Consider the following 26381-nt stretch of genomic DNA (forward strand, 5'->3'; position numbering starts at 1 on the left):
ATGTCTGGGGGATATTCAAAAAGACTCATCCATAAATCCTTTGACTAACAGCAGCTACACAAAGGTTAAACTTTTTTGTGAGTATTGCCTTTGAAGTGTGGTTTAACTCTTCACTGCTTAACTGTTAACTTTAACTCAAAGAAAAGAGAAAAAGAAAAGAAAAAGAAAAAAGTCATGTACACACACAGCAGTTGAGGAGTTCAAGTGCTTTTCATCATGTGCTTTTCCTTTAGGTAGGTGTTAAAGATAAATCACTCTGGAACATTTGACTCTGTAAAAGTCAGGTACACAGCAGTCGAGGAGTTCAAGTGCTTTTCATCATCCTTTAGGTAGGCGTTAGAGATAAATCACTCTGGAACATTTGACTCTGTGTTAAATGTCTTTGTTGCTCATTTCCCAGTTCCAGCCTCAGTCCCTCTCGGCACGTGTTTACTCTGCTATGGGAGGTACAGTCTGCTTCACCTCTTCTGAGGCATCAGAGCTTGTGTAACATGTTTTGGTGAAGCAGAGAGTACTGAAAAAATTTGAAATACCTGCGTGGTCTGTCACATTTGTGTGCTTGTGGGTAAGCTGGTGGCTAGATCTGAGGGCTGGAGGACACTGCTGGTAGGATCAGATAAGCAAGGACTTGAACTTGAAAACCTCAGACATGACATTTCTTAAGATCATATTGATAATTTCATACAATAAATTTCCCGATAATAGGGACTGGCTGTGTATGAGGGGGCCCAGGTGCTACAAAAAAAAAAAGACTCCCCAATATCTCAGCATTTTTTAACTTACTGTCAATTGCAAGCAACTTTTAACTATGGTTACTGAGACTGAAGGACCAGAGTTACACCAGACTGTCTGTGAAAAACTCATCTTACCATATTGTAAAACACATTGCTTAGAATTCTCTGATAATTTGTCCCTCCTTAACAGTCATTTGGTAAAACTGCCTTGTGTTCTCCTTTTTTGAACTTTTAATTTTGAGAACTTTTGGTTATTTCCTTTCAAATTCCTGAGTCAAAAGTGGTTGGTGGAAGGTCTAATAAGCAGATACAGAGATATTAATGTCATAGGTGAATGGTTAAAATGAAATCTAACAATGTGAAGTTGCTCCTGTCTCCTCATCTAATCTACTGATACCTCAAAAATGTTTTGAAAATTCGATTTTCACAGTCTACTTACCTTGTAACACTCTAGCAGAAAGTGAACAGACTTTTCTAGTCAGATCTTTTGGGTTTCTCAACAAGACGAGAACTTGAAATCTAGAGCTTTAAAAGAAGAGTGAAGCTTCATGCACAACCTTAAGAACTGAATAAATATGTAAACTAATGAATCTGAATGAAAGTTCTGGAACTATTGCCCTTGTTCTCAGCTTTCTCCACACTTACAAACATGGAAACAATTCACTAGAATATTATGAATATACATGGGAAAAGGTTGGTGTGATGTGGGGTCCTCCATATAACGCCACTGTTCAAAACAAGAATTTAGAGTTTTAATAGGAAAGAGAACTTGTTGCCATTTAAAACATTAATTTCATTACTTTAGAATCTTCACACTCTCAGCAAAACAGAAAGCACTTGCTGTTGACTTCTGCTAGAACACGTTCACACCTTACTTTGATATCATAACTCAAAACTCGCCCAGTAGGAAGAGTTAGTTCTTCTACAAGCTGAAATACATGTTAGCATATTGTAGTAGTACACCTGATACTTAACAACAGTGCTAAAATCTGAGCATATTCTGTGAAAATGCTTAATATAAATAGCAAGCATCACACTTCCAGTTTGCCAGTGGAATGAAGAAAAAGTCCAAGAGAGCTTGTTCTCCAGGACGTTTAGCAGGGTTATGGTGACCTACATGTACCAAGAGCAGAACCCAGCACTTGCAACTAGACAAGGTTTGCAAACCACAGCCTACATCCATACAGACCTGCCGAGCTGGGTATGTGGTTTTACTAAATATACACGTTTGAGCAAACCTACTGATCAAGTTTTGAATATAACTGGGCCATTACTTGGGGGTGATTCTGTGACTTTTACAAGAATCTTTAAATGCCTAAGTATGTAACAGTTGTCATTACAAAGTATGATAGGCCATTTCCTCAAAGTAACACACCCCCTCGATCTTCTGTTATTAACAGAATTATTATTTTGAAAGTTAATCTCCACTGGCCACGTTACAGGGGCACATTTTCATGAGCCTTATTTTTAAATGCATATTTTAAATACACTGTTTTGAAATACACTGTTCAAACTCTCCATTAAAACACTGAACTCTATTGGACTTTGCTAAAAACGTTGCATATATAAGGGCACCATATAAGAGTGGCTGAGGCATCCAGACAGTCCTGAAAGTTTATTCTGGCAACCCTTTTGCAGGCAAAAGGGTTCATGGACACTAAGTCTGCCCAGGATTCACTGCACCTGCATATGCATCAGCCACACATGGATTTCTCAAGGGGCCATAACAAGCTCCACAGTCCTTTGCCCTCAGCAGGGATTCCCAGTCTTGTTTGTGGTCGCCACCCGACTGTCCTGTGTGCCTGCCAGAAATCCTGAAGGTCTGTACACAGGATGATTAAGGAATTAAGGAAATCCATCCCACATGTCTATTAGGGCATTAGACTGAGATAGACTGAGTGTTTTATGAAGCACTTGAAAGGATCAAAACCAAAAGTTGTCCTCATCTTTGCGTTATGCATAAAGCTGTGCCAACAGAGCATTAGTCAGCTGGAAACCCATGTGCCCTCCTTTCCTTGCAGTATCTAGGCCTTTAAATAAACCCCCAAATTTGAAACTATTATTCCATTTGAGGCTTCTCTGACAAATATGAAGTTTTAACTTTCATTTAGAATATTTACATTGACACTGTCACTCTTTGGAACCCTGAGACCTCTTGAACTTATGTTGCTATGAGAGCAATCTTAGAGAGAAGTTTAGAAAATTAGCTTTGTTGAATGCTAACATGGAAACCTTTCTTTCATTCCCTCTTACGTGCACAGTAGAATCAAATTTGTAGCTCAGGCACAAGGTCCCAAAGCAAAAGGCAGAGTACAGATAACTCCCCTCACCACTTCAGCTTCACCCTTGCCTTTAGAGAAAAGGGAGGTGGGAAAAGCCACTTGGCCGTTGCCAGTTCTGTGCTGTAGTTGGGCTGCTCTGGGTGGACGTGGGGAAGAGGGAGTGAAGAAGGATTCTTGGAGTGGTTTAGGGCTTCGGTCCAAAAGGTAGTATTTGGACACATGCTGAGCTTCAGGCACTACCTCAAGCTAAGCAGAAAATGCTACCACATAGAATTTATACTTGAATATATACATTTCTATTTGAAGATACAGAGTATCAGTTTAAATCACTTGGTAACATTTCACTTTTACCAGTACTACTCATATGTTAAGAATTCAGGCAGAGTTGCCATTCTATGAAAAGTTATCCCCCTGTCTGTACCAGTGACCTACACAGACCTGCTATGGCACTGATAAAGGACCTTTGGCACTGCATGACTACATACGGTGGAACCCAGTCTCCAGGTTCCAGACCACAAAGAGGTTTCCCTACTTCACTTGTTCACAGATTTAGTGGAAACCTATGGCCCAGGAGACATTCAGCCATTATCCCAACATTATCACATTGCCACAGACCTTTAAGGAGCAGCAACATTTGGGCCAAGCAATCTATTGGTAGGAACGCCCAACGCATACATTTTCTCCCTCTTCCCACTGAGAAATTAAAATAAATAATTGTGGCATGACCATCAGATTTAGGCACTGGGTTGTCATGAATGTAGCTGTCATCCTAAGTGAGAGAGAGCATCACAGTTGACCTAAGAATTGGTTCAGTTATTAATAGCTTAGCTCAGTTGCAACCTCTTTTCTTCAAACATACACTATGCTTAACAGTAGGCATTTTTGTAATATTATGAAAAACTGTTAAAAACCATAGTATTATGGTTTTTCTTGAACTCTTGTACTTGTTACAAGAAAGAAGCACTTATGAAAGAAGCACTGAAGTTAATATTACCACCACCAGGGTAACGTACACACCTGAAGCTTCACAAACACCACACTGCATCCTGAGAGAGCACGTGGCACATCGGTGAAACAGGGAAGGGATATGGTGTGTTTTACACCAAGCAGACACGGAATATCTGTCTTAAGCACTAAATGAAACAGACCTAATCATAAGGATGTAATTAACACTTTGCTATAAATCTAATGAAGCAAAAGGCCAATATTCAGCTTAAGGGACACACAGAGTTTTCTTAATGCTCATTATCACTGTTGGCAGTCACAGAAGGTCATAAAGATTTATACTTGAGGATAACAAACCTGAGTCTTGAAAAATATTTCAAACCACATTCAACAGAATGTGCCTTAAAGTGGTCAGAATTAATAAACAAGAAAAAGCAAAGACCTCACTCAAAATAATGGTAGTAATTGGTCAATACCCCATATCAGCGTATCCCGTAGCACTTGTGAAAATTTCCACTTAAAGCGGTCAGAGGAAACATTTCCAAGTTTTTGGTAATCCCAGATACTATCACAGGCTGTCGATGCCTTTGGCCGTCCTCAGTGGCAGGTCTCAAACCTGAGATTGACATTTTCAGCCTTGCTCAGAAAGCTTATGGCGTATCCCGTAGCACTTGTGAAAATTTCCAGTAATAAAACAAAGAAAAAAGCATCGTTGCACTAAAGTACATAATCACATCTGCCAGTTCACACATGGTGAGTGTGCTGAGTTCTGAACATCCAACTTCCAACAACCAAAGCGCAAACAAAAAATTAAGAACTTTATGGTGCCCTTCTAACATGGTGAGCGTGCTGAGTTCTGAATATCCAACTTCCAGGAGAGACAAAGTGCAAACCAAAAAATTAAGAACTTTATGGTGCCCTTCTCTTTTAAAAGAGGTATGTCTTGGGCAGAAGTGAATGTGTGGGCACACATGCTCTCTCAGGTGGGATGCTAAAGGTTGTTGAAAGGCTTAGAACATAACTGATACTCAGTCAGTTTTGAAGCCAACATAACAGCACTGCATCTGCCCAACAGACTTTTCTCAAAGGCCAAATGAAGACTTTCTCACAAGCCGTGCTCTTGGCAGCCTCCAGGATACAACATGCAACTTCCTGGCCCTACGGGGCTTTGCCTTCCCTCTCTCTCACACATCTTAAGCCCTTTATCCCAATACTGGTAGAATGGATTCTACTCACAAAAACAGCATCTGCAGTGAAGTGAACAAGAGCCAGTTTTGGAGTACTGCTTTGGGGGCTGCTGGGTGGTGTGGGTTTTTTTTTTTTTATTTTCGACTTCCTGCCAGTTTGAAGCTCAGCGTCTGGTGGAGGAGGGCGAAAGAGAAAGAGAAGTCTGAGTAACATTTTCTGCAAGTGCTGTTGCCTTATCCTCTCCTATCATCCACTCCCACAACTCAGAGAGCAGTGTGGTTTTGGTACTTCCTTCCTCACATGGCTACGGGCTCCGCTGCTCAGTGCACCCATCTCTAATAATGTTCCCCCTAAAGCGGTACCATCCTAAACTTTGCTTTTTTCTAATAACCTGTCTAATTCATCGGTTTGAAGCATTTAACTTAAACTTGAGGTAAAGATCAGATACTGTATTTTAAGCAGCAAATGCATAATTTTTTTAGCAGCAAGATAAGATGAGCAACTTTTTTCTTTCATTTTTTTTTCAAAAATCAGTTGGTGTAAATCCTCACAGCAGCCAGCCCAGAAATAGTCCAGAAAACTTCCAAACACCCATGTCTCATTCATACCCACGGGAGCCTGAACTCAAAGAATTATTAGCTCTAAACCCAGCCATCTTCATTTTCCTTCTTCAGCTGAAAATAAACACAGTATTATGAAAGATCCTTCCTCTACCTCTTCTACAACAGAGAATAAGGCACACACAAGTTCCATAATCCACTTCCCACTGCCCTGCTCACCCCCAGCATTTCCTGATGGTTCACGTGGAATTCATTATTCACACGGCAACTTCCCTGTCACCTGCAGCACAAGGACATTTCTTGATTGTATGGGAAAGATGAGCAAGGGCAGTCCTGTGGCTATAAATTGGCATTTTTCTTGCTTTGTACAATTTGCTTGGGTAATGATGTCAGATTTAGACAGCTGCAACCCTTGCGAAATTAAATAAACACATTTGTTCGTGTGTTTATTTCAAAAGGGGCAAGTATCACAATATTTGCTTCAAATCAGAAAATTGCAAAGTACTCTCTTAACAAATAAAACCCCTTAATAAATAAAAATCCTTAACTTCAAATTAGGCATCCTCATCCTTTTCAGACAGCACGGTCAGACTGATCTGAAATTGCTTGTTCTCTGATACTCGCTGGCAGCCTGGTCTGCCCCTATAGCATTTTCTATAATAAACCAGAGCAACCCTATGCCTTGAATTTATCTTTTAATGTGAATTACAGTAATGTAAGTATTAGGAAAGTAGCAGGGGCAAGAGAAGGGGTAGTCAAAATAGAGAAAGATTTTTAATATGGTTCAGGTTCAAAAAAAAACCCAGTATGTTTTTGTTGTCTTTTTTAAAAAAATATTAGATTGCTTGAAAGCTTGTCTCCCTCAAGTCCCAGCCCAGAAAAGCAGTTAGACATTAAAGAGATGCACTAATGAGGTAGTTTGGAAAAAACTAGGGGATTATTACTGCTGAGTAGCAGAAAAAAACATGACAGAAGAAGAAAAACAAAACAGACTGGTAACTGTCTGGCCATAAGCAAAGATTTTACAGTGCTGATATAAAAGTTGATTGACCAGATCTACAAAGTACGGAAAAGAATTCTGCACAAACAAACAGTAAAGTTAAGATTTTACAGAATTGAGAATCTGAGATAAACAGACATTTTGAGTTCCTGATGTTTTTTTTCTATTTCCACAATTACTGTCTCTGATAAACATAAAGAATATAAGCTAGAAAATGGGTTATTTTTAATCAGATATATGTAACCAATTTGCTTTGGTTGTTCCAGGACTTTCTTGGTGGGACTTTCCTCAAAAAGAAATACTGAGAATTAAGAATCAGGGCCTGACTTGTCAGAAGCTTTCTTTGAAACAAAACCTGTATTTGGAACAAAATAATGAGAGGCAGACTGCATTACTAGCAGAGCAGGATTCTGGGTGGATTTTATTCTGTTAATCTCAGCAATGAGTGTCCTGTAGCCTCAGAGCTGCTCTCAGGGAGTCAGTCAGTGTAAAACTCTCGGTCCCAGGTGCCAGTGCTGGCTGTGGGTGCCAGCAGGACCCGCAGAATAAATGACCCAAACTGACCAAAACTGTACTCAAGACTGCATGTCATCTCTTGTTATTCACCCCCCTGCTGTGTACAAACTGCTCACGAGTTTGACAACACATCAACAAACACATCAACTTGGGAAAATCTCTGTAGACATACAGCTACAGACTTTGTATTTTCCATGAGTATTTCCACCCTGCCAATGTGTTGGAACATGGAACTAAATCAACCTTTTCCCCGTCCTTACCGGAGGGATTCTGCATTAGGTGTAGCTTGGTTGTAGGAGGAGAGAGACAAAAAGAGTAGAGTACACAGGGAACATTTAATCCCTGCTGTTGCAACCATAACCTTGGTAGAAGCTGTTTCCTGAAGCATTATCTGCCTTTTCCATGCAAAATCATACAAATGCAATCACCGTTATGGAAAGCAGCGTTCGAGCGTGTGGTGTCTGCCACACCCAAAGTTCTAAGGCTTTCTGGCTTTAATGTTTATTTTTAAACTTGCTACAGCAATACAGGGTTTTATCTATGTGAAAACAGTCTAGTCTTCAATTGGATATAGTATAGTGCAACTTTGTAATAAGATGATAAATTCAATATTTGTACCACACAGCAAATAGTAATTCTGAATTTCCAGATTTAATTCAGCAAATATTGAGGGAAAGTAGCTAAGGAAGTGACTGACGAGTTCCAAGAAGTTTTTTAACTATTTTTTTGTTTCTTTTAAATAGAATTGTAAGTAAATTAAGTCAAGAAATAAACAGAAATGAAGGGAGGCTATCTTTCCTTCCAAAATGGTAAGTAAGACAACTCAGTTTTCTTTTTCATAGCTTACAGATATATCTTTTCTGCACTGTTTTCCATTTGATCAATAATACTTGGGTCAGAGGGACAGCCTGGAAATTGTATCAAATAAAATGCCATTTTGTTAATGTCGTGTTAAGAATAGCAAAGCCTGAGCCCACAAACACCCAGGGTACTTCTGCCATGTCCAGAACCAAGCTACAGTTTCCATCTTTAGGAATGCTATAAAGCCTAGGCACATATTGTTGCATCAATAACTAATCATCAGTGCACTTCACAGACCTACACATTGTTACACTTCTTAATATTTTATGACTTACATCGAATATAATATTCTTGCAATAGAAAAAGAGCAAAACTGGCAGGAACATTGCATGAGAAAAGAAAAATCATTGAATATAATATTCTTGCAACAGAAAAAGAGCAAAAATGGCAGGAACATTGCATGAGAAAAGAAAAATGTATATTTATATACATATACAACGAAAACAGAATCATTTAAAGGTCAGAAGGGACCTTTAAAGGCCTCCTAGCCCCTCCCCCTGGCAGTGAGCAGGGATGTCTCCAACCAGATGAGGTTCCTGAAAGCCCCTTCAGTAGTCACATAACAGGCTTTTACATCATCTGCTAACAGGGTATTACACCTTTGCAGTAACTCGAGTTCAAAACTAGAATTGAAAACCATAAAAATATTTATCAGCCCTACAAATATTTATGAACTTGACTTTCAGCAGCTTGAATGGAATGAGTAAATAAAGTTTTTATTTTCAGGACAGCGTCCCCTTGTAAATTTATTTACTGAGTCCCCTTGTTTGTACACACTCAACCTCACTGACTTGAATTATTTTCAAGACAGTTTTACTTACATTTAGGAGGCCACTTCATTCTATGGCTAAAGCTAACCATTGCCTTGATTTGCAGTAAATTCTACTATGCTTCAAACATGTAAGAATTGTAAATGGAAGGAATTGATTTGTTTCTATCTTTGTTGTAGGGCACAAACGCAAAAAAGTTCTGAAAATCCAGGTAAGTGTGTGTTGGCAGATGGTGTCTAACAACAAAAACTGTTTAAAAATATTAAAATATGAAGTCAATCCTTGCAGGGCTGAGTAAATGATGGGCAGAGGGGTGGCAGGGGGGACCCAAAGCAACAGCCAGGAAAAGATGAGAGCACAAAGAAGTTGCAAAAAGAATAAAGAGTAGGTACAGAAGAAGAAGTAATAATTTCTTCTTTAAATAGAAAAGATGGTGAAGAAAGGCAAGGTCAGAGGCATCTACATGAGCATCCCCAAACTGCCTTTTTTTAACCCAATACATAGTATCAGTGCTTATATATTTCTGTTCCAAGCCCTCTGCCCCCTGCCCCTTCTCCTGGCAGCACTAGACATAGGAGAGCCAAGCTTCTAGATATCTGCCATGTCCTGAATTTTTATTTCAAATATATTCTTAATAGGCCATGAGCCCTTAACATTTTTGCAAGCTACCATGCTCCCCCAGTCCTACTAAAATTAAAAAAACCTTTTGATATGAAAGCTAAAATAGTATTAAACAAAGAGATAAGAAGTCTGTGCTCATTCTGAAAGCATTCTACTTCAAATTATATTTAAAACTGGAAGCGTAGGACAAGCACACACCTCAACTCATACAAGGACAGCTTTACTCGTGGTACCTTTCATGCCTGCCTGCCTTTGCAAGACCTACCTTATTCCTGTGACATAGAAATGTGGTTCAGAACAGATCACGCATTTGTTGTGTCCTTTTGGTGAACTTACATCTTGACAGTTTAGGGTTGCACATGCTAAAAAGCCTGTGGTTATGTTTCTTTACACAGGATATGGTCAAGAAGACGGTGGCTGGTCTTCATTTGTGAGTATTGGGATTAACAACACCAACTGGTTGAAAGGATTAACCTCTGCTGTAGGGTCTATTGGTTCCTGCGTTACCTACTTGGGGCAGCACAGCTGGAGCAAGCAATGTCAGGGGGTGGTAGGATGAGGAGAAAGAGAAGGAGGACCATGAATGACTGGAGTAGCCACACATAAATTTCTTCACTGAGAAGAGGGTCCCTCAGTAGCGCAAGGCAGAGCTTCAGAAGGGCAGCCCCACACCGCTGCCTCCAGCAGAAGCTCAGGGCCTATGACCAGGCCTCCACAGAACCTCAGGTGAACTGCATATACCTACTTCAGGCTCTTAAAAGAGGTGGCCAGTAAAGGAAAGGTTGCTGTGTTAGTCAATGGCAAACTCTTGGCATTGTATTTTCTAGAAGAATCTAATTTTTGGAGCCAGCTAGACTGAAAAAGTTCCTTCTGCTTTTTTAATAAAATCCCGCCTCCTTTCCCCATTTTATTTCAACAGAGAATTTTTTCACTCAATCTAACTGTAAAAACTTGATATCCTCCAGAGTGAAAAATATCCCAGTAAAAGGGCACAAGGAAATTGTAGTGCAGTGTTTAGTGTCCTGTTAGAGAATCCATCCTTTGTGTACATTTGGCAGGATGAGGATGATGATGACTACGAAAGCCCCGATGATGACCAGGAAAAGGAAGATGAGGCTGACTATGAATCACCAACAGAAGAACCTGAGGAAGCAGAACATGACAGTGACGGCTACGAGCCACCTCCCTCCAACAACGACGAAGCCCACCACAATGTCATATTTCCTGCCAAGTCACTTGCAAACAACACAGATTACATAGGTAATCACTAAAAATTAAATGTTTTATATAATTAAGTGTTATTACATAATTCTGTTTTCACACATTATCAGCCACATTTAAGGTGTCTGGTAATGGGATTAATGGGATACAGAAGGTCCTTCCTGGAAGTCAATGGTGTACTCCATGAACAAGATTCAGTAACACGGACTTACCACATGTTGGGGGCTTTGTGCATTTTAAAGCCTTTATATATGAAAATAATGTCGTTATGATATAGTAACTTAAGTATGCAGGTATACATACTTATGAAAAGGGCTCTTTTTCATAAAGATGTAATGAGACTAAAACAACCAAACTCTTTGTGTAGTTGTTTAGTTTGGCATTTTTGTTTTCTTCAGACAGACCTCCAACAAGCAGATCTCCACATCAGCCTCCTGTACCACCCCAGCGACCTGGCCCCTCCCCAGTACCAGCCTCATTTGGGGGAAGATGTGCTTCTGTAGGTTTCTTTCTTAATATTTCACCTAGACCTTTTGCCAGTACCTTCTTACAAGTCAAAGTGTAAAGCCCTTTTTATTCGGATAGCGGATGTAGAGGAAAGAATTTCAGCCACCAAAATAGATAGGAACTCTATTACAGAGTGGCCATTTTTCATGGAACAATTCCATTTCATCGGACAAATATATTAAATTATTTCACATTACTTGGGTGTTTCTTGCAGTGGAAATTTTTAAGCACTTGTGAACACCCCTCCCATATGAATTACAGATTTGTAATAGATACCTCTTTGTTTCTTCAGTGATACTTGTAAAATGAAAAAAAGGCTAAGTCTTTCCACGCTATACTTTTAGGATTGTCCACATAAAAGTATAAGGGACTGTATAATGAGAACCCCAATGAACACAATTTTTTTCCTTTCCTTTTTTTTTGGTCCTATGAATACTTCAGAACTGAAAGCTGTTGTGCTGTTTAGAAGTGCCAGTGTATGGTCACTGTGTGCCACAACAGACATCATTAGACCTACCCATGTACATAAGTAAAGGTCATTTTAGGATGTGATAGAGGAACTTTTGATCTGGTCCAGTGTCATAGTTCATGTAAATAAAACACACAGGACTCTTAGGTATCACGAGATCTCAAGCCTGCTGCCCTAAATTGCTGCTCTATTTCTTTGGAATAAGAACAAACATTGGAAGGCATTTTTCTGGTGAAATCCAGGTTTAGATGCAAATGTCTTTTGCAGCTGCTGACAACACAATGGTGTTCTACTCCAGCTCTCCCAGTAACAGAGAACAGTCCTTTCTCCCCCTGCCTCAGTCAGCCCCAGTCAATAACACAGACTTAACACATTTTCTCAACTTCAAATTTACATCCACTAATTTCAATACCAGTTTTCAAAACTAACACCAGCTGCACCGAAGGGGCAAAGACACAACGGCATTGTTGAAGCTCCTGTTTCTTTCCTTTGACAATACTCATGCCCTCCCCTAAGATAACATCCCACTGGAGTATTCCTTGTGACACCAAACAGAGGGGGGCAACTCTGCATCTAACAAAAACCCCAGGTGTGTAGGTCATTCTTCAGGAGCATTAATGGCTCCTGTCCTTCCTGCATTGAGGAGGGACCCATTTCTTGTGCTGTAGCAGAGACAAAGACCAGCAGATGTGGTGTGGGTGGGCTTAAGATACTAACATTAAAACAGAAAGGTGAAGACACACTTTAACCACGTGTAAAATATTTGTTTTAGCTGCCAGCTTTTCCTCCTCCACCAAGCAACAATGACTTGAGTAGAGACAGAAATATCAAGCCTTTGAAACGTAAGTAGAGGTGGTTTTCTCCTTGCGGAGCTTTTCCCCCAGGCTCCCCAGCACTTCACTTTTGCCTGGTATCTCCTCAGTTCCACTCTCTCCTACTCTTTATACAGAAGCCTCACTAGTTATTTTAAGAAGTAACACCAGTTCCTGGCCATGCAAAATAAAGCTATATTGACCTATACCAGCAAATTACCTTACACAGCTTTTGTGTTTAGCCCCAGCTCCTTCCATAGACAGAAGCACAAAACCCTCGCTGGATCGCCTCGCTCCACCCTTCGAGAGAGAGAGCCCAGGGTCAGGTCAGTATTTGCTCCAGCTAATATCAATGGGGTTTTTAATTACTCAGAATTATCACTTTGAGTATCATTCATGCAAAAGAACAAGGCTTAACCAAACGTACCGTCATCCAATCACAAGGTGATCTGGTTATGAATAAATAATGTAAATAATATGAATAAAAAATGCATTTGTTTCAGACCTGAAAAACAATATATATAAAGAATCTAAAGAGAACTACTCTCTGATATTTTTTTATTATCTAAACACTTTCATCTGGTACGTAATGACACAAAAGTATCCAGTAATTCAAAGCTAAACCATAGAAAATACGATTCTAAAACATGCAACGTTAAAATTTTTCAGATTTTCCTTTAATAAAAGATATTGCAATTTTGCCATCCCTTGCAAAGCCAAATATTTCTCTGGCTTACATCTCAGAAAGCTGAGTGCTTCAACCTGCAAATTTCACTTTCAACATTATTCAAAACTTGTTTGTTTCATAGAAAGTTTAATTAATCATCTTAAATTTTTTTTCTAAATGTAAGCTTTTACTGTTTTCAGGGAGGAAGCCAAGCTTTCCTGATAAGGTAATGCCTTTTTTGTTTGGTGCTTATTGATGTTTTCCCCCTATTTTGATACACTTACACAGTCTCTTAACTATTCCTTGTTGTTTTACAGCCTCTGACTTCCCAGCTAAGGTAAGAGTTTTGCCTCTGGAGATGAGACTCTGGATGCCCGTATTACCCACTTATTTCTTAGTAAGCAGCTTTTTGCCATTATTTCACCATCTTGCTCCTGCTTTAGATCCCTGGGGGAACAACTAGCAATGATGCCAAAACCTCCTGTTCCACCCAGTGACAGGTATGAAAGAAGCAACCCACCTCCTCTAAGGAAGCCAACCCCTGTAAAGTAAGTGTTCATTTAATTGAAATGCAATAAAGGATAAATTAAATTTAACAAAATATATGGATAAGCAACTTATAGCTACTGCATGACAGCAGTGTCTGCAGATGCCCAAGTTTTGCTTTATGACTAGGCATGGTCTGGGACACAGGGCAGTGTGAAGCAGGAAAGGTCTCTCTCCAGTCGGATCTCAAACAGCGATCACCTCGGGCGTGACTCACTTCCCAGTTGCACAAAGAAATATACGATCTGAGTTTTTTCCACCAGAGCAAGTTCTTGCTCTAGGGAACATTCTTTCATGAGCCCTATTGCTATTTTTTTAGGATGTTAGAAAAAGAAAGCTTTACTTTCCTACCATTAATTGCCCCAGCCTGCAAAGCTCCTTCTTAATAGCAATCGGCATTCTCCAGCAGAACCACATCATCCTCCAGCATTTCCTAGTGTGACCAATTGCAAAAGAAAATAAGAAGTAATTGAGATCTGCTGATCAACAGGGATAATTTATCAGAGAAACAAAGCCTGGAAGGCTTATCATGTGCTCCAGCAACATTGCTAAGTACTAGAAATGAGCTCAAGATGTGAAGTCCAATGTTTCATCCTTGTAAAAACTTGTTTTAAGCTCTTATCTTATAAGCAGTTCCTCAGACATTTTCCTTGCTGACAGAATCAAGATGGGCCAAGGACTAGCCTATCTCAGATAATGGCTGAAAATTAGAATCTTAGATATTTTTATGAGGAAAAAAATGTTTGGGTCTGGAAAACTTACTATAAATTCATGTCTTAGTTGAAAATATGGCCTAATGCACACAAAGTGAATGCATAATATCCCAACTACGATTCAGGTTTTGTTTTCTCTGTTTCATTTCAGGCAGGGTTGGCCACCACACAAAAAAAATGAAGTAAGTATAGTCTCAAAGCAAATATTTAAAGGGATAGGGACTACAATAAAATGAAGTCCCTGTATAAACTAATAATTCTGGAAAAGGTAAACTCGTTTCTTTTATTAGTTATACTGAATACTCATGGATCTTTCATAGCACACGGTTTCTTTTTAAACACTTCTCCTAATTAAAGCTCAGTTTATTCCCTCAGTACTTTGTGTCAGATAACAGGAAGAATAAGGCCAGATTTTGTTTGTGACATGGGAGAAGTGATTTTGCTTACACTAGGGTTTGGGGTTTTTTTTTCAGCTTAAGCTGACCTAAGGATTTGACTCTGAGAGCCTACACTTACTGAAAGAATGAGGAAAGTTTACATCTGCTGAGAGTTTCTGATTACTTTGGCTCAAGATCCATTATGGGACATCTCCCCACAGCTTATTTGTAAAGAATCACTGCACCTTAACGTGAGACCTAAAAATTATTTGGTGTTGCATGAAGACAGAGACCCCAGCATTTTAAATAATAGTGAAATATAAATATTAGACTGCTTGTACACTCAAAATTCACCAAATTCCAGGGTTTTGTTCCATAAAATATTCCTAAGAACTGTGCTGTAACATGTTCCTAATGTTTACTTTCTTTTGGCTCCCCAGGAAGAAGACGACAGTAAGTATTTCTACAGTGATTTTTAAAACTTAAAAGTCTTTGCCTTAGTTCTAAAAAAAAAAAAAAAAGATCACAGAGTTGTTTCTTTAGAGCCATTTCAAAAAGTCAGGTGGTAGCTTGACAGGCTGTAGAATGCTCACCAAGTACCTCATGCAGATATATATATCAAAGGCGCAAAGCAGAGGAAATGAATAGCTAATAGCTTCCTTCAGACGGCTGAGTACAAGAGAGCAGAATTTCTGATTTTGAAAGACATTACACTGCAGAGATTTGTGACCTGCACACACCATCAGACAGCTGAGCGTGCAACCTTCCTATCCGCCCAGTTTTCAACCAAATGTTCAGTCAAAGCCCGCTGGTACTAGTCTTCTGTGCAATGTTATTTACTCCTAAGAACAGAGGCAGCACTTGTTTTATGTAATAACAGTATTTATAAATTACTTCAGAATCTTGGTTTCTAAAATTAAGTGAGTTGGTAAAGTGACACCATAACAGAAGCAGAACGTTTGGCCAAGTCTCTACAAATGATCGCTGCCTCTAAGGCTCCATAAAGAAGAGGGCTGTTTAAGCTGCACAGAGCACAGTTCATCTGTTCCCCTCTCACTGGTAGTTGAGGTCTGAGGACGCTGCAGAAAGAATATGTTTTATTTGATGCTGTTGTTTATGGGAGAAATGTCACAAAGGAATGAAGCTGGAAAAGGTAACCTCAAATACACTATTTAGAAGCACCGTAACAGAACACAGGGGTACGTACCGCAGCTCGGCTGCAGTTAAGGCATCTGAATTGGGGCTTATCCAAACCAGAACTTGCAAAATGTAAACGTTGTTCATGCCTCTTCCAGTTCATTTTTAATTTTAGCACTTAATTTTAAGTACAGTTGACCATATGAGTTTATAATCTGTAATTAACATATCAAGCCCTTTTTATAGAAGTTCATTCCATTACATTTATCTAATTAAACAGAAGTAATATGGCAGCATTTCATCATTTGACCTCATTTAAGAATGTCTCACATAAGTTTTAATTTTCCTTCTCCTCCTCTCCACAGCTGCACCCCAAAGGCCAGTGCCACAGCTCTCTTTGCCCCCGTACAGCTCCAATACCTTCCCATCCAAATCTGTCAAGCCTCCACCTAAGCCAGGATCCAACAGTATGCCTGGGGCAGAAAGGTTTGTTTCACCCATTACTGTCTTTTCTTTTGAATCTCAATCTCTTTGCAATTTAGCAAATAATAGTGTATATACGTGGCTACAGGGTTCTCAGGTGAACACAGGGTAACTTGTTTAAGCAGTCCATTATTTTTCAGGCTATACCCTTGCCTCCACTACATCCTAATTTGGCTTGTTCCTACTATCAAGGAGGGTGAAGCAGAGAGTGCACATCAGGCAAGCAAGGAAAAATTCAAATCTCTCAGATTTATGTCAAGGAAGTACTTTAGGGGCTACATGGTAAAATGCTTCCATCCCTGAGACACCTCACCCGTTGCCTGCAGTATCCATAAGACAACCCTTTTGGGAAGGGATCATCTTGTCCCACAAAACTATGCAGGATGGAGGTCAGAAAGGTCCTTCTTTAATGGGATTCTGCCCACTCCTTGAAGCCTACGTGCAGATAGAGCTGCAACCACTAATTGCTTCAAAACTAAAAAAAAACCACAACCTTAGTTGTCTACACTTAAAGCTGCAAAAAATTCAACACTCTTTTACTAAACTTTTCTCTAATGGTTAATATTCCTGTTTAAAACTGTGAACCTTGCTTCCACTATGATTTCTTCTAGCTTCAACTTCCAAATATTAGACTGTTATGTCTTCATTTGCTAGATGGAAGAGCCCTTAATTAAATTTTGATTTCTGATGCAGTGTGCAACAGACTTAGCCTTTGATGAGTTAGAGTGGGCTCCCTGAGTCTAAGTACATTTTCTAATATCTGTATTTTTTTAATGGCTCTTTGATGAATTCCTCCCATTTACCATCATCTTCTGGAACCGCTGACACCCCAGTAGAACAACTATCCCATTAGCAACAGCAAGGTCATATGCAAATATGAACTATTCCTATGATGAACACTTTGGCTTATGTTTGAACAGCGTTGCCAAATTTTGCTGTAGCAGAGGCCCCCATTTGGCTGATTCTCTCCCATGAATCACAAGCCCTGACAGGGTGTTTGTGTCATGCAAATATAATTAACATATTCATCCTAGAGCTTTGTGTACAGTTCATTTAAGCAGAAGAGAAATATGAACTGTAAAGAAAAAGCCTGCAGGCAGTTTGTTCCCAATTAGGTGCATAAATAAAAAAGAAGGGGAAAAAAAAAAAAAAGAAGATTGGGACTTTTCATTTTAAGAAGTTTTGGATGTGGGTTCTGGGATCAGGCCAACCTGCTCCAGTGCTCAGCCACCCTTCACTGGACTCTCCAGTAGCTCCACATCTGCAGTTGCAACATTAATGATGAGAAACTGCATTTTCATCAACAATGTTAAAGAAGCCACAACAAAAATGACCCTTTAACCCAGAAAGAACCTGGAACCCCAGAAAGAAATATCTGTTTCCTGCGCTTCCTGTGGTAGGGTATAAAGTAGTCATTCCCTGGGAAAAATCAACAAGCTGAAGGAGTTTCTGCATTGATCCTGACACAGAAGTCTTGGTGGCCCATTACTGATTCCCTCTACCTTATTCCCAGATATTGAGCTTCAAATAAACTTAATGGTGCATCTACTGACATAAAAAGAAGAAAAACTGAAAGAAAGAGAAAGCTTATCCTCATCCTTCATAGGTCTCAAGAGGACCTTACATTCTGTAAAACAGGCACAAAGTCCAGATCAAGTCCTCAGAGCACAGAAATGTTGTACAGCACTATATTTGTACTGACCACTTTTTTCTTCTTTTTAAGCAGTGCTAGAAACCTGTCTGCAGGCGGCTCGCTACCACCACGCTTACATCTAGGTTTGTATCCTGTGTTCCTGCATTTTTGTACAAAAAATGACTGAAGGTTGAAAGGTGGTTTCAGTGCAGTTACTATAACCCTTTTTTCTAATGGATGTTTCTGGTTGGACTGTGAACAGAAAACGATCAAATTCCTGAAGGGCATCTTGAGTAACTTGCTTAGTGTGAATCAAGATGTTCTTCTCCCATCAGGTGTGGGCTTAATGCCTGGTTAAATCACTGACACAACTTCATTTAGGTATCTTTTTCCATGTAGCTAACACCACTGAGAGCTGAGCAGCACTGCCTGCCAGCCACTGTGCCACACCAATGCTCTAGAAACAGGGAGAAAACACTTCCCATGTGAAATACACTGCATATTTATCTTGTAATAACAGATACAAAAATAAAGGAAGCTTAGAAATCAGTTGCTTTGCAAATAATTTTTCACACATGGTAACAGCTGCCAGTGTCTTACAGTGACAGTTTTTTGTTTCCATGTTCTAAGAAGGCAAGGAAAGCAAAGAGATAATGTTACTGCTGTCTCTAAAGCAACCAGAGATGCTCTCAGCTGAGGAATTGTGGTACAGAAGCTAAAAAGATATAACCTCTGTTTCAAGTTCACCTGATTTTAAGGAAACCTGAATTGCACGAGTTCAGTTAAAGTCTCTGCCCACCAAGGACAATTTTATGTAAAAAAATCCTGGTTCTCACTCAAGAGCCTAAATCTGATTTCAAATCAATTCAAAGTTTCTCACTATCAGTGATACAAATTCTTCATGCCTCACAAAAGCAAGATTCCACACTATGCGTGCACTCCACAGATTAAGTTATTTTCCTGGTTTTCACATTTTTTTTTACTTTTCTCTCTTTGAAGGCAACAGCAGATCTCCGTCAAGAGGCGCCGCTGATATCAGACCTCCTCTGCCAATTCCGAGCAGGCAGACGGTTCACCAAACAAACATGGAGGAAGATGAGGTAAAAAACATTACAAGTATTAACCATAACTGCTAAACACAGCAAATTTTCTAATTTCAAGAGAAACTGTTCTTCAAAGTTGTTTTTCTAGCTAGTAGCCACTGCCAGGATGTCAGTAGGTGCTTTCAGTTTCCTTTTCTTTGTCAAACTTTAGTGCCTTACTTTGTCGTCACCAAGAAAAACAATAGCAAAACCCCAGTAAAACAAACTAAAATACTTGTTTGGTGGATTACTTGTTTTGCACAATTGCCTTCAATTAGCATTACATCTTCAGCCCTTCTTCTACAAAACCTTGGTGAGTAAAGAATTCATACCCTTTCAGTGCATTTTTGTTCCACATTTCTTTAAATACAATGAGCTGAGAGCAAACCACCCCTGGTGATAACACTGCAGAGCAACCATGGATGGTATGGTCACAGGAAGTCTGCATTATTGTCTCAGATGATAGTTAAAAAAGAAAAGATAAAGTATTAAAAAAAACCCAAAAAAACACCACAAAACAAAACCAAAGTACAGAGAAAAGAGGCAAAGAATGCTACTGTCCCAGGCAGACAAAAGAGCATGTATATTTCATCAAAAGAAAATGCATCTTTCACTGAAAATATTTGGAAATACCCATTTTCCTGGCTTACCTGCAGACAATTATAACTAGGTCTGGGATATTTTCAAATGTATCAAAGTGAGCAAATAATTTAAAAATCCTGTAGTGCCACTTACCATAGAGTAATACATACTAGTGTAATCCCTGGAGCTCACACCTTCAGAGATTCTGCACGTAGACCCAAATACCCCTCACATTCAAATTTTTCTCTGCTTATTTGTACATTGTTAACATCACGAGCTAATTGACTGACAGCTGACTTTCTCCTTTCCTTTCTCCTCTGTCACAAACCACAGGACTCACTGAATGAGGAATGGTACGTCGCTTACGTAACCCGGCCAGAAGCAGAAGCAGCTCTTCGAAAGATAAACAAGGTACTCCTTAGGTCCTTGGTGAATCTCCCCATCTCCCCACTGCTCTGGGTGGCTGGCCTGGCACCCAGGTGGGAGCAGTGAGGGTAAGGAACCTGGGATGGTTATAGCCCCAGGAGAGACACCTGGAGTGAGGGATTCACCTTGAATATCTTTACCCATGGAGAAGTTACACCTCTAGTCTAAGAGAACGAGTTCTGTGTCCCCAGAAAGCTCTTTCACCTCGCCTCTCTGAGGAGAAGTCACTTATCTCTGGACACAGTTCTCTGTCACTGGTGAGGAATTTGTTGCAAATTCTGAGTTTTAGATGGCTTGAATTAGATGAATCCCCCCCTTTTCTCAGCCACATTTACCAGCAAAATGAAGTACAGACTCAAACCCTGAAACCCAGGCTTTACTGTGCGTGTGGAGATAATCCAAATCATACCCCATCACTGTGGGAAATCTGTTTACTCTCTGCTGCTTCTCAGCACGTGCAATGAGCTGGAGATGACACGTTCAGCATTTCAGTGACTTGCACTGAGGTCCAGCTTAGGAGACCACATTCAGTGCCTTTAAGAAAGGGTGTTTCAAGGGAAGACTTGTTAAAAGATCTGAAGTGAAGAAAAGCAGGGGGGGTAATCTTACTGCCTTTACCAAAATTACACAGACACTGTCAGTATTTCTGTGAACAGATGACAGAAGACTCTCAACAGCCACTTAACAAAAATGAACTCCTCTGCTTAAAGTGACAGGAGGTTTGGCCTTTGATATTTTGCTCCCTCCTTTAATGGAATCTCTCCCTCGTAGAACACTGTCCCTCCCTTCCCTAAAATCTGCATTTGTATCCAATGGGAAACTTCTAAGTAGCAAATTGAAAGACATAACATTTGAGGAATAGCTTAAACTATTTAATAATGCAGTTTCTCTTACCAGGAGGAAAGGGAAAGAAAAACCACCTAAAAGCAAGGAAGCTCTAGTTAAGGTTGTTACACTGATCAAACCCAGAAGCAACGTTCATTTGTCATCTTGCATTTTTTCATCTTTCAGGATGGAACTTTCTTGGTAAGAGACAGCTCAAGAAAAACTGCTACTCATCCGTATGTCCTGATGGTGTTGTACAGAGATAAAGTATACAACATCCAGATTCGGTACCAGGAGCAAAATCAAATATATTTGTTAGGAACCGGCTTAAAAGGAAAAGAGGTACTATGTGTTTTTCACACTACTTCCCTGCATCTCCTGTCTCATTCCCAAGTGTCAGCCCACTTCCCCTGCCAGCTGCTTTGCTCCAGGGGAATTCTGCTTATTGTCTTAAGAGTTATTCCTGATAGAATATCTTACTGCTGGAAGTAAAATCAGATTCTCCTGTTTGCACTCAGGGAAGGACGGTACAGCCTTAGAATAGAGCTAATAGAAATCCATATCCCGGGTTAGGGAATGTTTGTTTACCATGAAGACAGCAGATACTGGAAATACACAGTTGAGAGCAAATCCATATCTGCCAACTTCCCTGCTTTGCTGGTTTACCCACGTCCAGCAGCGCTGCGTTGGGTTTACTGGCACCAGCCAGCCCCGTCAGCACACAAACACAAACTGCAGTTCTGCTCGAGTCACAACTCTCAGAATCTACCAATCAAATTTCTGAATTTTCAAGTGTGATCATTATGTCAAACGGAATGACAACATCATGGATTGAACAGGCCAAGCCTGCACACAGTAACTGTACCCCATTGCAGCAGGCTGTACACCCAGCTACAGGTTATGGCAGGAATGAGAACAGCTCATCTGATCGTACTTACTGGACCTTATCAGATTGCTAAATATTTAGAGTTTAAATTTTTGGCTTTACTAATTACTAATAATTCTGACATTTTTGCCACAGCTTTGCCATAGCCTTCTCATTTTTTCCATCCCACAGGATTTTTGTTCAGTAGCAGATATCATTGATTACTTCCAAAGAACACCTCTTCTTCTGATTGATGGAAAAGACAGAGGTTCAAGAAACCAGTGCATATTAAAATACGCTGCCGGACACATTTAAATGAGACCTGAATGAAGATCACATATAGTATCAAAGCCTACTGAAGTTTGTAAACTTCAGGATATTTCCTTTTGCAGCAAACTAAAATCATGAAGTAATTAAAAATCCTTTCATTTTAAGGAAAATGGACAATGTTATTTTTAAATTATGCCTCAAATGCAGTACTCTATAAATCTGATTTTCCTACAACGCGTTTATTACTGTCCACTAATCATACAGTACATGAGAATTTTTTATCTTCCAACACATGTGTATCTTCTTGAAATGATTTCCACACCAAATTAAAGTACCAATGAATAAATACCAATAAGAGTCTCTGCTTTTGTAGGAAGAAAAAAAAAAAAGTTGTATTCAGCTGAGAACTGCAGCAGCCAGGATGTCATTTAAAGTCACACAGAGTAGCCCCCAAACCTTGTCAAAGTTTAGGAGTACGCAAAAGACAATTAAAGCCTATTTTTTCCCCACAAACATTTCCCAATAAATCTAACTGTAGCCACTTCTATGAGAAGCCTGGGACTCTGACCTGGATCCTAAAGATACGCAGGTTTCAGCGACACCAAAAAAACCCCAAGCCAGGATACGCAGCTGCCTGTCAGGGTCTGGTCTGTGTTACTCAGCTGAAACTGTCTTTGTTCACAGCTTTCTAGAAAAATAAAATGTCCACAGATAAGGTGTTCTCTCTGCCAAACCACGTGATTCACTGACAGCACGTCTTGGCCCACAGACTGGAATTATCTATCTCCTGGGATTCTCCAGCCTCACTCAAACACGCTGAGCTCCCCTAACACAGAACTCTCTTCAACTCTGTCTTTCTGACTCTAAATTAAGCAACTGCTTTTTCACAGGAGATGCATCAACAAGATTATTATCATGTGGTTCTTAATTGGCAGAACACACCCAATTCTCTTAGAAAACAGACAGAATCAGGCTGAACTTGGTTCCTCCTATACAACTGCTTTCTGGTTTTACCGTATTTTTTCAAGAAGAACAGTAACTTTCTCAGTTCTAAAATCTAAGTTGCAGCTGAGGACCACTGAAGTATGCTATATCAAGTTTTTTTTCCCTTTCCTTTGCTAACTGGGATCTGGGTTAAAAAAACCCAACCCTTTGCCTTGGTTTTCTAGTAACCTTTGTTTTCTTACAAGACCTTGGTTAGATTTTGTTACACTTTTTCTCCTTTAAAGCCATTTGTGTGTTTATCACTTGAATTATTTGAACCAAAATTCAAAGCAGAGAAAGACCTTCCATGTAATCTGTATCGCTTCTCAGATAAGATAATCAGATTTCATAAACTTTAAATATATACGTTTTGTAAATGTTATCTTCCATCCTAATGTATTTAGCTAGGAGCTGGAATTCGATGTTAGCAAACTTAATTTCCATGCAATTATAAGTCAAAAAAAAAAAAGATGAAAAATAAAATTTTAAAAATTATTCAGCTGACAAAAGCATTTCTCACCACTTAAAAGGTCCCGAGTAATCTTGTGAAAGACAACTCAGTTAAAATGTATGTTTTTCAAATAATGCTAAAATGAAGAACCACGTTCCCCATACTACCCGTGAGCTGTAATTCTGTTCCATTGCACTGCCTTGAAAAGCCTGACGACCCAGAAACGCCTCCTACAGAATTGTGCTTTATTTGTTTTGAATCATCTCATTAGTGAAAGATAATAAAATACAATCAGCACAACAAATTACAACACTGCAGATTTTTTTCAGTGCAGTAAATTTTGGGTTGATATTTATTCAGCTAAATGTATTTTGTATTTGAAAAAAAAACACATCTCAACATTCAAACATGTCCACAAGTGAAGTGTGATTGAATATTAAATGTAATGAACCACAGGAAAACAGGGGCTACTTAAATTTGGGGGCAAGAAGATTTCAGGACAGAGTATTGAAACCACTCACTCTTTCTTTCCTAGCGAGGGGGATTAGAAAGTCACTACAGAAACTAGAATGAAAGTACTTTCAGTTTTCCAGAAGTGGCCCGCTCTTCGGGCCCCGTCCTCAGCAACATTTTTAGAATGAGGAAGGAAGATGAAATGACAAGTTGCAGTTCCTCCCTCACTGACTGCTTTTTATCCCATTTTCCGGAGCACAGCGGAGATAAAAAAAACAATGACTTGACATAATTCAAACTCTTTTGTTACTGCTCCAGTATGTCATCGCTTAAAAGGAGACAACACTCGTGAAAAACTTCATGCCCAGTTTCCTGTCTTTTCTAGTTAATGATATCAGTCTTTCCAGCCCTAGTGGGCTTAATTTGGGAAATTTGGGTTAAAAAAACCCTCTCAAAATCAATAACCTACTTATAGCATTTTTCCACCCCACATTTTCAGTTTAAAATAAAAATAGCCTAACTGCAGGAAATCATACTATCATTTTATACTTCAAACAAAAGCAGTATTAATAGCATACGACGCATGAAAATGGACGTTACTATTTAATCTGTCAAACTCCAAGTTTTTTCTTCAGCTTCTCTCAAATCTTTGGCCTTCATAGGGTGGCTGAAACTCAAAATAAGGTCACAGAGCAGTAGCTGGCTTTCCACTGCAAGACAAAGGGCAGTGCATCACTGTGGTGTTCACTGAATGGCAGGGGAATGAATGTTTGGGGGCCTGGAGCATCTCTCTGATGAGGAAAGGCTGAGGGACTTGGGGCTTTTTAGTCTGGAGAAGAGAAGGCTGAGGGGGGATCTGATCAACACCTATAAATACTTCAAAGGTGGGTGTCAGGAGGATGGGGCCAGGCTTTTTCCAGTGGTGCCCAGTGACAGGACAAGAGGAAATAGGCACAAACTTGAACATAAGAAGTTCCACCTAAACATGAGGAGGAACTTCTTTCCTGTGAGGGTGGCAGAGCCCTGGCAGAGGCTGCCCAGAGAGGGGGTGGAGTCTCCTTCTCTGGAGACATTCAAACCCCACCTGGACACGTTCCTGTGCAACCTGCTCTGGGTGGCCCTGCTCTGGCAGGGGGTTGGACTGGATGATCTCCAGAGGTTTCTTCCAACCCCATATAATTCTGTGATTCTGTGGATGGCAATTTATACACAGCACTTTTTGAAGTCTTCATCTATCAGCTCTTCCAAAAAGGGCTGCCTTGTTTTGTTTACATCAAGATGGTTAAAGTTTGGTTTGTTTTGTTTGTTTACATCAAGATGGTTAAAGTTTGGTATTTGCACACTGTAACATTTCTATTAGGAGACTATTACTACTGTTCCTGCAAAGGACTGACTGAGTACCTACCAGAATTTCACCCTGCATCGCTAACGTGATTCTATTTCTGTGTAACTACTTTTTCATTACTTTTTCAAAAAAAAGAGCAACTGTATTGTTTCATTGGATTAAAGAACAGTTGCATGACACAGAGAACACGAGCCATTCACAACACAATGCCTTAAACAGCCGCTTGTTTTGCTGGATTTAACTGAGAATTACCGTTTAGTTTCTTCAGCTCACTGGACATTTTCTCAACATTTTTAATCGCAGCTTCAAGGTCAAACGGCTGATCGGCAGCAGCGGCTTTGGAGGCCTGTGTGAAACAGAAACAAAACACACCTGGCAGCACACACAGGATTCATACACTCAGGAATCCAGCTAATCATAATCTTTAGGAAATCTTTTCACTGATTTTCTAAAATAATATTTTAACTAGAACTTACCCACTTTTATAATTGTCTACTTATATGTGACATATTGCAACTACTGAAGGCAACTACTACACATTTAGGCTTTATTTTGCTTTTATTTTTCTTTTCTGTTCCTTTTTTTTTTACAACTTCATTTAAATTAATCACATCTAAAATTTCCTCTCTTCACCAGCATTTTTTTTATTGTTGTTTTCAACCTTACTTTCCCTATAGAACCTAAATAAAAATTAATCGTTGAGTAATATTTAGTCAACCACAAGATGGAGCTATTGTGACGTTAACATGCATAAAATAAATTAACTACAGTATTAGCACTGAATATTGATGAATCTCTTAATACCTGCTCAGGAACATTTATGTCTGTACAGGTAATTATCTTATAATCAACATATTTTTGCTTAATTTGGAGATCATATTCCCTCCACTTAACATTTAATTAAACAACAATCAAAAGTCTGGAGACAATTAAGACTAGAAATGGTTTAAAATTAAGTATAACTTAAATTTTTGAATTTATACTTTTTTAGAATTTTTTTTAGGAAAAATATTATTAAAAATGGAATATACCATGTTTTCTGGCCTAGCTATCAGC

General features: G+C 39.4%; 1 protein-coding gene across 2 annotated transcripts in view; it reads left to right on the forward strand.

Annotated features, from left to right (window-relative positions):
• Nucleotides 1–22444, forward strand: part of LCP2 (lymphocyte cytosolic protein 2) — a 29559-nt gene extending 7115 nt beyond the window's left edge. Inside the window, exons 4-21 of one of the 2 annotated variants that reach the window (XM_014948289.1) lie at nt 7969–8034; nt 9036–9067; nt 9873–9907; nt 10536–10737; nt 11097–11197; nt 12447–12516; nt 12729–12812; nt 13354–13379; nt 13471–13490; nt 13597–13701; nt 14564–14594; nt 15230–15242; nt 16292–16412; nt 18133–18185; nt 19042–19142; nt 20040–20117; nt 21144–21299; nt 22015–22444. In XM_014948289.1, coding sequence (XP_014803775.1) covers nt 7969–8034; nt 9036–9067; nt 9873–9907; nt 10536–10737; nt 11097–11197; nt 12447–12516; nt 12729–12812; nt 13354–13379; nt 13471–13490; nt 13597–13701; nt 14564–14594; nt 15230–15242; nt 16292–16412; nt 18133–18185; nt 19042–19142; nt 20040–20117; nt 21144–21299; nt 22015–22137 — 1417 coding nt within the window. In that variant the 3' untranslated portion in view covers nt 22138–22444. The remainder of the gene's footprint in view (nt 1–7968; nt 8035–9035; nt 9068–9872; nt 9908–10535; nt 10738–11096; nt 11198–12446; nt 12517–12728; nt 12813–13353; nt 13380–13470; nt 13491–13596; nt 13702–14563; nt 14595–15229; nt 15243–16291; nt 16413–18132; nt 18186–19041; nt 19143–20039; nt 20118–21143; nt 21300–22014) is intronic. The other variant, XM_014948290.1, reaches the window with a different exon arrangement.
• Nucleotides 22445–26381: the final 3937 nt, after the last annotated feature.

This window comes from Calidris pugnax, unplaced genomic scaffold (assembly GCF_001431845.1).
Source record: "Calidris pugnax isolate Ruff unplaced genomic scaffold, ASM143184v1 scaffold27, whole genome shotgun sequence".
Taxonomy (NCBI): domain Eukaryota; kingdom Metazoa; phylum Chordata; class Aves; order Charadriiformes; family Scolopacidae; genus Calidris; species Calidris pugnax.